Below are 11,764 nucleotides of genomic sequence, written 5' to 3' on the forward strand. Positions count from 1 at the left end.
CTGGAAACGGAGCGGCTCCCGGGGCCGCGCCTCCCGGCGCCCGGTCCCGCTCTGGGGGGTTCCATGTCACCCCGGGTGTCGCCGGTGCAGTGGCTGGAACAGGCCGTGGCCTCGGGGGACCCTCCCGGAGATCGGGGGTCTTTTTCTCAGAAGTAAATAAAAAAAACCACTAAAATGAGTTTTGCGGAGATCACGGTGCCACCCGCACTTGGCGGGTCCCCGCAGTCCCTTTGTCCCCAAATGAGCGATGTGACGGGGTGACACGTGTGGCTTTGGCCGGGGAATGGGAACGGGACGGGCAGAGGGTGCCCGGAGCCTCCTCTGCATTCCCGGGAGCTCGGGGTCCCTCGCTGGGACTGTCCCCATCCCACAGGGACCTGCTCCAGCCCTGGAGTGTCCCCGCACTGCCCGAAGGGGACATCGGGGGACATCACCCCTCCTGTAGCCGCCCCGGGGGTGCAGAGAGTCCGAAGTGGCGCGGGCCAACAGCCCTGGGGACCCTGAGGTGGCACCGGGGACACTGAGGTGGCACCGAGGACAGCGATGTGACACGGGGAGCTTTACCTGTCCCCAGAGTGGCATTCAAAGAGACCCTCATTAGCATATTAGTGGGCGTGGTTCCAGCTCATTTGCATGAGGTGCCACGCCCCCTGGGTTTGCAGTTCCTTTCGGCACCAGGTGAAGTCTCAGGCGCGGATTTCGGCTCCTCATTAGCAGAGATAATTATGTGGGCGTGGCTTCCAGTTCCTAATTAGCGCCAGAGGGCGTTCACCACTTAATTGAGCGCTCATCGAGGGTTCACTCCGGCGGCCCTACAAAACAGGGAACCCCCAAATCACCCATCCTATTAGTGACCACATTTTTTGCGCTGGTACAATTCCTCTCCTGTTACTCAACACGACAGAGGAACGTTCCTCCCGTGTTACTCAGCACCGTAGGAACGTGTCGGGTCCAGCCTGGCAGAAACTGTTGGTGGAGGAAAACAAAGCCCAGGTGTTTTTACAGCACCACAGGTTGTTAAAAGGAATAAATGAGGTGTAATTTCCTGACAGGGTGGCCCTGGGGACAGTGGGGTGGCACAGGGGACACGTGCCTCACCTTCCTGCCTGCTCCAGCCACTCTGCTGTCCCCTCTCGGCTCCCTCCCGGAGCAGAGGGACCCGTGCCGTGCCGTGCCACCGGCCGGGCAAAGGTCCCGCTGTGACCTCTGTCCCCAGCGCCACCCCGCTCCCGGCCATGGAGCTGCTGGGGGCTCTGAGCCCCCCGTGGTGGCTCCTGCCGCTCCTGCTGCTGGCCCTGCTGCTCCGGGCCACCCGCAGGAGCCCCTGGGACCCCCGCAAGTGTCCCGCCGACCTGACGGGCAAGACAGTGATTGTCACCGGAGCCAACAGCGGTGAGCAGGGAGGGACGGCGGGGACACGCGTGTGGCAGGTGGCGTGATGGCTGAGGGGTGACCTGCAGGGGACATGGGTGTCCCTTGGCCAGCCCAGGACCCCAGTCCGTGCTTTGGCTGCAGAAGAAGGTGGTGGCCATCCCAGGGCACCCACAGTGTGCTCCTGGTGCCCTCTGCTCACCTTCCTTAACTCGGGACTGTTAATGACTGCCGGACAAGGCCACCACGGCCACCATGTCACACCAGGAGTGGGGTCACTGCTCCCACCTCTGTTCGGCTGCTGGAGATGCTGGGACCCCCGGGCTGGGGTTGGGATGTCCACACACATTTAGGGACAGAGTGACCCCACTCGCGCTGGGCTCCATCCCCTCCCCAACACCCACCATTCCCTGCTGGGCGGTTTTGGCTGTGCCAGGGGCTGCCCAAACCCGGGGACACCGACCCCAAAGGACCAGCGGGACGCGGCTGGCATCCCCCACACCCTCCCCGTGTCCCGCAGGCATCGGCAAGTGCGTGGCCATGGAGCTGGCCCGCCGCAATGCCCGCACCATCCTGGCGTGCCGGAGCCCGGAGCGGGGCCAGGCGGCCGTGCGGGAGATCCGGGCGGCCACCGGGAACCCGGCGGTGCTGCTGAGGCTGCTGGACACCGGCTGCATGGCCTCGGTGCGAGCCTTCGCCGCCGGCGTGCTGCGGGAGGAGCCGCGCCTGGACGTGCTGGTCAACAACGCCGGAGTCACCGGTAGGTGCAAACCGGGCAAAACCCTCCAGGGGGACAGAGCCCGTCCCGATGCCCACGGCGGTGGGCATCGTTTGTCTGTCCGTTTGTCTGTCTGCACTGAAGGCGTTTCAGACGGTGATTGTAAGCTGGGAGCTGGTGTTGATCTGTTGGGAGGAAGGAGGGCTCTGCAGAGACTCAGATGGGTTGGATGGATGGGCAGAGTGCAGCAGAATGGAGTTTAATAAAACTTAGTGAGAATTCTACATTTTGGGCACAAAAATCCCCTACAAGGTTACAAACTAGGGACGGTGTTCAGGCAGAGAGGGACCTGGGGGTGCTGGTCCACAGCTGGTTGAACGTGAGCCAGAAATGTGCCCTGGGGGCCAAGAAACCCAATGGCTCCTGGGCTGGGTCAGGAATGGTGGGGCCAGGGAGGTCATTGTGGCCCTGAAGAATGGTGGGGCCAGCAGGACAGGGAGGTCATTCTGCCCATGAAGAATGGTGAGGCCACCAGGAACAGGGAGGTCATTCTGGCCCTGAGGAATTGGCCAGAATTGTGTGCCCAGCAGGAGCAGGGAGCTCATTCTGCCCATGAAGAATTCTGTGCCCAGCAGGACAGAGAGGTCATTCTGCCCCCGAGGAATTGGCCAGAATTGTGTGCCCAGCAGGAGCAGAGAAGTCATTCTGCCCCTGAAGAATTCTGTGCCCATCAGGACAGGGAGGTCATTCTGCCCCTGTAGAATTCTGTGCCCAGCAGGACAGGGAGCTCATTCTGCCCTTGTAGAATGGTGTGCCCAGCAGGAGCAGGGAGGTCATTCTTGCCTTGAATAATTCTGTGCCCAGCAGAAACAGGGAGGTCATTCTGCCCTTGTCCTGGGCACTGGTGAGGGCACACCTTGAGTGCTGTGTCCAGTTTTGTCCCCTCAGTTTGAGATCACAAACACAAGGCTGGTGAGGGGATTGGAACACAAACCCCGTGAGGATTTGAAGGAGCTGGGGCTGTTCAGCCTGGGGAAGAGGAGGCTCAGAGGTGCCCTTATTGCTGTCCACGCCTTCCTGAAGGGAGGTTTGGACAGATGGGGTCAGTCTCTGACAGAACCAGAGGACACAGCCTCAAGCTGCATCAGGGAAGGGATAGGTTGGATATTAGGAAAAAAAATTCACCAAAAGAATAATAAAGTACTGAAATGCCCTTCCCAGGGAGGTGGTAGAATTACCATCTCTGGATGTGTTTAAAAAAAGCCTGGCCATGGCACTTGGTGCTGTAGTTGAGGTGTGTGGGCATGGGTTGGACTGGATGATCTGAGAGGTCTCTTCCAACCTCATCATTCTGTGATTCTGTGTTCAGACTCAGGTGTTTATTATTTCTTATCAGTAAAACAATCTCACTACTGTGAGTCGGGCAGCTTTTCATTAGAAGGCACAAAATGGCCAACAATCTCTTGTTATAAGGTCCTTTATTATCCAATTAAGAACTGACACCGAGATTATTTTCCCTTTTTAACCCAATAACTGATCCCAACATGGACTTTTCTGCCCAATTACAAAATGCCACCCAAACCCATGGAGAAGAAGGAAGAAGAAGCATGAAGAAGAAGAAACCCAGGATGACACCCTGTGCCCTCCATCTTGCTTCCATCCACAACATCCTAAAAATCCCACAACCTCAATTTCTCACCTAAGTGATGCACCTACACTGCTCTCTATAATCTATTTCACACTTTTGTGGATTCCAGTCTATCTTGAAGTCTGGGAAACTTTCTCCATGGATGAGGGTCAGAGTCAGTGCTGCCCTGGGGGTCAGGGCACCCCAGAGCAGACAGAGAAATATTCCCTGTGGTGCCCTGGGTTTCCTCACCCACCCTCCTTTCAGGGCTGCCCTTTGCCATCACGTCGGAAGGATTGGAGCAAACCTTCGCCACCAACTACCTGGGCCACTTCCTGCTCACCAACCTGCTCCTGGGTGAGTGCAGGGCTTGGGGGAGTCAGGGGGGCTCTGGGGACTCCACATTGGTATAATTACCAATTAATAATTGGTCATTATTGGTATAATTACCAATAATTACCAATATATACCAATATATTGGTAATTATTGGTATCATTACCAATAGAGGGATGTACCTTGAGTTGTCTGGCCCCTGTGGCTGAACCAAATAGCGGCACTGTGGTGATTTCACCCCAGAGACACTTTTGGCCGGCTGGATGTGTGGTGTTTCACCTCAGAGACATTTTTGGCCGGCTGCATGTTGCTGTGGGTGCTTGGAGGCAAGTCCAGGCACGTAGGAGATCTGGTGGTCCTCAGGGTTACCTCAACTGCAGCAGCTTTAAGGCGATGGTGAAGGAAAGGAGTCGGTTCTGATGGAGGGTTTGGATCCAGAGCTTTATTGTGGCCCACAGGCTCTGAATCCAGAACAGCTCCCACAGAACTCCCCAAAACACGTGGCTGCTCTTTTACCCAAGGGAGGGGAGGAGGGAAAGGGTAGGAGCCACCAACCAGGTACACAGAAGGAGGTCTCAAGGGACAAAGGACACCTAGATGGGCCAATGTCCCCTCATGGGTGGAGGCATCTTTTGAATTCTGCCAATTCTTGTCTGGAATGCCAGGACTGACAGACAGTGCTGGGAGGGGTCAGGAGAGGAGACTGGCACACCTGGCAGGGGATTATCAGGGGTATCTGAGGCAAACCACAACATGGCACCACAACACCAACCCCCTGCTTGGCACAGAGCTGCTGAAGGCCTCGGCGCCCGCCCGGGTGGTGAACGTGTCGTCGTTCCGGCACAGCGTGGGCACGGCCGACAGCGGGTACCTGACGGGGCAGCGGCGCCCGGGCGGGCACGACGCCGCCTACAACAGCACCAAGCTGATGAACGTGCTCTTCACCGCCGAGCTGGCACGGCGCCTGCAGGGCACAGGTGGGTGCTGGGCCGTGCCAACTCCCTGTGCCAACTCCCTGTGCCAGATCTCAGGGGCTGCCGCCAGAGCTGGGGGGTCTGAGAGACTCGCTGGGATCCCCCAAGGGTGGGAGTTCAGGCTGGGGGCTGCTCCTGTTGCTCCCTGAGGGATTTGGGTCCCTGGGGTGCCACCCTGCTGACGGTGTGACCTGGCAGGGGTGACAGCCAACGTGCTGAGCCCGGGCATGGTGGCTTTGGGGCACTGGGGTGCCACCCTGCTGATGGTGTGGCCTGGCAGGGGTGACAGCCAACACACTGAGCCCGGGCATGGTGGGAATTGGGGTCCCTGAGGTGCCACCCTGCTGACAGTGTGGCCTGGCAGGGGTGACAGCCAACGCGCTGAGCCCGGGTGTGGTGGGTTTGGGGCATTGGGGTGCCACCCTGCTGACAGTGTGGCCTGGCAGGGGTGACGGCCAATGTGCTGAGCCCGGGCATGGTGGGTTTGGGTCCCTGAGGTGCCACCCTGCTGACAGTGTGGCCTGGCAGGGGTGACGGCCAACGCGCTGAGCCCGGGCGTGGTGAGCACCAGCATCATGCGCCACTTCAGCCGGCCCGTGCGGGCGCTCTTCGCCCTCCTCCGTCCCTTCATGAAGGTGAGCGGGGCCGGTCCTGCCCATCCCGGGGGCAGCAGGGTGGGTGGCAGGGTGGCGCCAGCCCCCTCCTCACCCCCATTTCCCCACAGTCACCCCAGCAGGGCGCTGCCAGCACCATTTTCTGCGCCATCTCGGAGGAAGCCGAGGGCATCAGCGGGAAATATTTTGACAGCAGCTGCCGGCTGGCGCTGCCCTCGGAGCTGGCCCGTGATGCCGCGCTGGCTCGGAAGCTCTGGGAGGCATCGGAGCGGCTCACGGGGCTCACGGAGCAGGGCTGAGCCACCGGGATGTCACCTGTCAGCGCGGGAATGGGGACATGGAAGCTCGGGGAGCCATCGGAGCGGCTCACGGGGCTCACGGAGCGGGGCTGAGCCACCGGGATGTCACCCCTCAATGGGAGCACAGGGACGCTGCTGCTCTGCTCCCCCTGTGCTGCCGAGGGGACAACGCGGTGCTGGCCAGCTGTGACAGTGACACTTTTATTAAAAACCCCGTCGCTACTCCCAGGTGATGTCCAGCTCCAGGCGCTGCTTCCTCACCTCGTGCAGGAAGCTGTCGTAGTCGCGCCGGTGGATGTCGGGGCAGCGCGACAGCTCCAGGCGCCGCAGGGGCCCCTCGGTGCCCAGCAGGTGCCACACGGTGCCCGGGCACACGCGGCTCCCGGCCAGCGACAGCTCCTGCAGCTCCCGCAGCCCCGGCAGCGCCGGCTCCAGCACCGAGTCCAGCGGGAAGGGCAGCGCCAGCAGGCGCAGGGTTCGCAGCCGGGGGGCCCCGCAGAGCAGCGAGGCCAGCGTGGAGCTCAGCACGGGCCCGTGCGAGGCTGGAACGGGCCCGGCCAGGCTCAGCGTGAAGCTCTGGAGCCGGGGCAGCCCCCGGGGCAGCAGGTCGGTGGCCCAGCGCGGTGGTGGGGCAGGGGCTTCCTCCTCCTCCTCCTCGGGGGGCTCCTGGTGGCCGTGGGGGTCTGGTGGTGCCTCCAGCTCGGCGGTGAAGCTCTGCAGGCCGGGGCAGCTGGCGAGGAGGGCGGGCAGCGACAGAGGGTCCCAGCAGGTGAAGCCATGCAGGGTCAGGGCACGCAGGCGGGTGCCCAGGCTCTGTGCCAGGGGCAGCAGCGCTGCCAGCGCCCGGCCGTGCCGCCCGGAGCAGCCCAGAGTCACTCGGGACAGGCAATGCCAGCCCTGCAGTTCCCGGAGCCCCGAGGAGCCGGGATCGTCCCCAAGCCACACGCTGAGCTCCTCGGCCTGGGGACACACGGCGTGCACGGTGCTCAGGGCGTCCTCCTGCACCTCCTCCAGCTGCCGCAGGGGCAGCGTGAGCGGGGCTCCCTCCCCTGCAGCCGCCCGGCTCCGCGCCAGCTCCTCCAGCGAGGGGAATCCCTCCGAGTCCTCGGTGCCACCCAGCTGCCCCGAGTGCAGCAGGCACAGGGCATCCTGCAGGGCACCGTGTGCCAGCACCTCCAGGCACGGCAGCGCCAGCAGCAGGAAGGCCACGGCAGCCACCGCGTCGCCGTCCCCGGCGTGCTCCAGCTCGCGGGCCAGCAGCACACGGAGCGCGGGGCAGCCCGGGCTCCGCTCGGCGGGGTCGTAGCCCAGGTGGCGCAGGGCGCGCGGTGTCACCTTCCTGCAGCCGGTGACATCGAGCTCCCGCAGGTGGCGGCAGCAGGAGCCCACGGCCGAGAGCACCTGGAGGTTGGCCTGGGTGTGGGCCAGCCCCAGGCGGCGCAGGCGGGGCAGCCCCTCGGCCACGTCCACCAGCACGGCCGGGGACAGGCGCCCGCAGCCGCCCACATCCAGCACCGTCAGAGCCTGCGGGCACACGGGGACAGCCTCAGGGGCGGGCAGGGGGGCACTGCGCCACCCTCACCCCCTGCGAGACTCACAGAGGGTGGGCAGGCACTGTGTGCTCCTACTGTCCCAGCCCCTCGGCACGTGGATGGTGGCACCCCCAGCCCCATGGATGGTGGGCACCCCAAGCTCTATCCCCCTAACCCCATGGAAGGAGGGCACCCCCAGCCCCACAAAGGATGGGAACCCCTGTCCCACCTTAGACTGGGGTCACACCCAGCCTCACTCCCTCTGCCCCATAGCCCTGATCCCCCAGAGTGTTGTCACCTGCTGAGCCCCTCCACCTCAAGCTCTATCCCCGTTATCCCATGGAAGACGGGCACCCCCAGCCCCATAGAGAATGGGCACCCTGTCCCACTGTATCCCCTAGAGGGGGTCACACCCAATCTAACTCCCCCTTTCCCACAGAGTGGGACACCCCCAGCCCCATGGACAATGAGAACCCACCCCAACCTCCATCCCCCTGCCCTATGGAAAATGGGCACCCCCAGCCCCACAGAGGATGGGCACCCCTGTGCCACCTTCCCATCCCTTAGAGGGGGTCACACCCAGTCTAACTCCCCCTGCCCCACAGCCCTGCACCCCCAGAATGTTGTCACCCCCTGCCCCATGGATGGTGGGCACCCACCCCAAGCTCTATCCCCCTAACCCCACCCAAGGTGGGCACCCCCAGCCCCACAGAGGATGGGCACCCCTGTGCCACTCTCCCATCCCCTAGAGGGGGTCACACCCAGCCTCACTCTCCCTGCCCCACACCCTCCCAGAGTGTTGTCACCCCCTTACCCCATGGACGGTGGGCACCCCCAGCCCCCTGCCCCCTCTCCCAGCCCTGCCCCGTGCCCACCTGGCAGCGCAGCACGACGAGGTGCCCCAGGGCGTTGTTGGCCAGGCCGGGGCAGGCCGTGAGGCTGAGCTGGCGCAGGTGTGGCAGCAGCAGCAGGTGCAGCGCCGCCCTCGACAGCCGCCGGCTCGTGCCCAGCAGCCGCAGCAGCTCCTGCACCAGCCCGCAGGCTGGGGGGCACAGCGGGGTCAGCCGGGCCTGGGGACACCCCCTGCCACCCCCCACGGGGGTCCCGGTGACACGGGGCACCCCCCAGAGCTCACCCAGGTCGTTGAAGGGCCCCACGAGGAAGCGGAACTGGTACTCGTCCAGGTAATTGTCACTGTAGTCCTTGGCCCAGAGGCTCTGCATGTGCTGGGCCAGGCTCTGCAGGCACAGCGAGGTCAGCGTGGGCACTGCCCGCCGCTGGGGCATCCCTGCAGGGCACAGGGACAGGGACAGTCACCATGGGCACTGCCTGGTGCTGGGGCATCCCTGTGTGGGCACAGGGACAGGGACAGTCACCACGGGCACTGCCCGCCGCTGGGGCATCCCTGTGTGGGCACAGGGACAGGGACAGTCACCACGGGCACTGCCCGCCGCTGGGGCATCCCTGTGTGGGCACAGGGACAGGGACAGTCACCACGGGCACTGCCTGGTGCTGGGGCATCCCTGTGTGGGCACAGGGACAGGGACAGTCACCACGGGCACTGCCCGCCGCTGGGGCATCCCTGTGTGGGCACAGGGACAGGGACAGTCACCATGGGCACTGCCCGCCGCTGGGGCATCCCTGTGTGGGCACAGGGACAGGGACAGTCACCACGGGCACTGCCCGCCGCTGGGGCATCCCTGTGTGGGCACAGGGACAGGGACAGTCACCACGGGCACTGCCCGCCGCTGGGGCATCCCTGTGTGGGCACAGGGACAGGGACAGTCAGGGACAGCGAGGTCAGCGTGGGCACTGCCCGCCGCTGGGGCATCCTTGCGTGGGCACAGGGACAGGGACAGTCAGGGACAGCCACCGTGGGCACTGCCCACCGCTGGGGCATCCCTGTGTGGGCACAGGGACAGGGACAGTCAGGGACAGCCACTGTGGGCACTGTGCCACCAGGACATCAATGGGACCGGGACAGCCACCATGGGCACTGCCTGCTGCTAGGACATCCCTGCATGGGCACAGGGACAGTCACTGTGGGCACTGTGCCACCAGGACATCCCTGGGACAGGGGAAAAAAATTGGGAAATGGGGAAAAGAGCCCTGGGAAATGGGGAAAAAATTGGGAAATGGGGAAAAAAAAATTGTAAATGGGGAAAAACCTGGGAAATGGGGAAAAACTTCAGGTACTGGAAAAGGAGCCGGTGGGACAGGAGGAGACCCCCGGGAATCGGGAAAGCCCCTCCAGGAAGCGGCTGAGGAACAGAGAGAGCTCTGGGACACGGGGAGTGATCAGGGCAGGGCCGTGTCACTGTCACCAGGGCAGGGCTGTGTCACTGTCACTGTCACCAGGACAGGGCTGTGTCACTGTCACCAGGGCAGGGCTGTGTCACTGTCACTGTCACCAGGGCAGGGCTGTGTGCCACTGTCACTGTCACCAGGGCAAGGTCCAATGGGAGCTGCCACGGACAGCAGTGGGACACGGGATGGGACATTGGGGATGGGACACACGGGATGGGACATTGGGGATGGAACGCAAGGAATGGGACACCGTGAGGGGACATTAAGATGGGACATTGGGATGGGACATTGGGAATGGGACACCAGGGATGGGACATTGCGAATGGGACATTGGGGTGGGACATTGGGAATGGACACTGGGGATGGGACATTGGGAATGGACATTAGGATGGGACACCAGGAGGGGACAGCAGGAATGAGACACTGGGAATGGGACACCAGGGAGGGGACATTGGGATGGGACAGCGGGGATGGGACACCGGGAACGGGACAGTGGGGATGAGACACGGGATGGGAAACCGGGGATAGGACACTGGGGAAGGGACACAGGGATGGGACATTGGGATGGGACACAGGGATGGGACACAGGGATGGGACATTGGGGAAGGGACACAGGGATGGGACATTGGGATGGGACACAGGGATGGGACATTGGGGAAGGGACACAGGGATGGGACATTGGGATGGGACACAGGGATGGGACATTGGGGAAGGGACACCAGGAATGGGACACGGAATGGGAGCGGATCACCGGGACGGGCCCAAACCCTTCCCGGAGGTTCCGGATCGGGCGCACCGGGGAAATCCCAAGGGAGGCAATTCCCCCCTTTCATCGGCCCCTTCCACTGGGGACCCTCGCTGACCTTGAGACCCCCCCCCGCACTTTGGGGTTCCCTCTGAGCGGTCCCCTCCCCAAACCCCAAAATTCCCAACCAGAGCCGCGACCAGAACCCAACCCCAGCCAAACCCCAGGAACACCCACGCCGTTCCCATGGCAACACCTCCCGCCACCCCCCATTGCTGCGGGCGAGCCGCGCCAGCCCGGGAGCACTCACCGAGAGCCGCTCGATCCCGTCCCGCCGCGTTGCTTCCTCCTCCTCCTCCTTCTCCTTCTCCTTTTCCTCCTCATCCTCCTCCCCGGGCCTGGCCCCGCCATCACTTTCGCTGCCTTCACTTTGCTCACTGCGCATGCGCAAAGCGTGAAGACCCTTCCGCCTTTACTGCCCTAACGGGCTGCCCAATGCCCCGCCTGACTCCCAGTGCGGCCATACAGGCAGGACGGGTGTGCCCGATGAGTCAGGCACAGCGCGGGGAAGCCCGCGGGGGCTTTGTTACCATCCGCCCTTACTGTCCTCGCGGGCTGTCCATCGCCCTGCCTGACGCCCAGCGCGGCCATACAGGCAGGGCGGGGGTGCCCGATGAGTCAGGCATAGCGCGGGGCAGCCCGCGGGAGCTTTGTCACCGGGCGGGGTCGACGGTACCGGGAGCGGCCGGGCCGGAGGTACCGGGGGAGGCCTGAGGGGGTCGGGGGCTCCCGGGAATGGCGGGGATGCGGATTTGGGGCGGGAGAGACGCAGGGAGGAGCGGCGGTGGCGGTGGGAGGCCGAGGGTCCTTCGTTGTGAGGGCTCTGAGGGGGTCCGTGAGGGGATTGGGGGCTCTGAGGGGTGTAAAGGGTCTGCCTGTGGCTAAAGGGGATTTTAGGGGGTTTTAGGAGATTTAGGGGCGTTCGAGGAGGTTTAGGGGTGTACGGAGGGATGCATAAGAGATTTGTGAGGGGTTCATGGGGATTTAGGGGTTTTTTGAGGGATGCACGAGGGATTTGGGGTTTATGGGGTCTAAAAGGGTTTTGGGGGATCCTGACGTGGTTATAGGGGGGATTTAGGGGTGTGTGGGTGGATGTGGGGGTATTTCGGGGCTGGGAGCGGTTTGTGGGGTGTGGGGGTGTCTGGGGGGGTCTTTGGGGGCATTTAGGGGCGTGTTGAATCAT

At 63.3% G+C, this 11,764-nt stretch overlaps 2 protein-coding genes across 2 annotated transcripts; one reads left to right on the forward strand and one right to left on the reverse strand.

The window, feature by feature from the left end:
• Window positions 1-1,235: 1,235 nt before the first annotated feature.
• On the forward strand, window positions 1,236-6,041 carry LOC128948489 (retinol dehydrogenase 13-like). The gene is made up of 6 exons (XM_054293225.1): window positions 1,236-1,392; window positions 1,892-2,131; window positions 3,984-4,073; window positions 4,839-5,027; window positions 5,553-5,659; window positions 5,749-6,041. Exons 1-6 carry the CDS (start codon window positions 1,236-1,238, stop codon window positions 5,935-5,937), a joined length of 972 nt encoding a protein of 323 aa, XP_054149200.1. The 3' UTR covers window positions 5,938-6,041.
• Window positions 6,042-6,122: 81 nt separating this feature from the next.
• LOC128948487 (uncharacterized) lies at window positions 6,123-11,035 on the reverse strand. Its single transcript, XM_054293224.1, has 4 exons — window positions 10,832-11,035; window positions 8,605-8,757; window positions 8,345-8,511; window positions 6,123-7,461 (listed from the first exon to the last, which is right to left on the reverse strand). Exons 2-4 carry the CDS (start codon window positions 8,753-8,755, stop codon window positions 6,157-6,159), a joined length of 1,623 nt encoding a protein of 540 aa, XP_054149199.1. The 5' UTR covers window positions 8,756-8,757; window positions 10,832-11,035; the 3' UTR covers window positions 6,123-6,156.
• Window positions 11,036-11,764: the final 729 nt, after the last annotated feature.

Source organism: Melozone crissalis, unplaced genomic scaffold (assembly GCF_028551555.1).
Source record: "Melozone crissalis strain CALT ecotype California unplaced genomic scaffold, PUWL_Pcris_2 ptg000132l_1, whole genome shotgun sequence".
Taxonomy (NCBI): Eukaryota; Metazoa; Chordata; class Aves; order Passeriformes; family Passerellidae; genus Melozone; species Melozone crissalis.

Excerpts from the sequence above, each read along its gene's own strand:
- LOC128948489 (XM_054293225.1), top strand. The coding sequence starts at position 1,236 with ATGGAGCTGCTGGGGGCTCTGAGCCCCCCGTGGTGGCTCCTGCCGCTC. Across the intron at positions 2,132-3,983 it reads CAACAACGCCGGAGTCACCG|GGCTGCCCTTTGCCATCACG; the intron begins GTAGGTGCAAAC and ends CCCTCCTTTCAG. Across the intron at positions 5,660-5,748 it reads TCCTCCGTCCCTTCATGAAG|TCACCCCAGCAGGGCGCTGC; the intron begins GTGAGCGGGGCC and ends ATTTCCCCACAG.
- LOC128948487 (XM_054293224.1), bottom strand. The coding sequence starts at position 8,755 with ATGCCCCAGCGGCGGGCAGTGCCCACGCTGACCTCGCTGTGCCTGCAG. Across the intron at positions 8,512-8,604 it reads GGGGCCCTTCAACGACCTGG|CCTGCGGGCTGGTGCAGGAG; the intron begins GTGAGCTCTGGG and ends TGTGCCCCCCAG. Across the intron at positions 7,462-8,344 it reads TCGTCGTGCTGCGCTGCCAG|GCTCTGACGGTGCTGGATGT; the intron begins GTGGGCACGGGG and ends GTGTGCCCGCAG.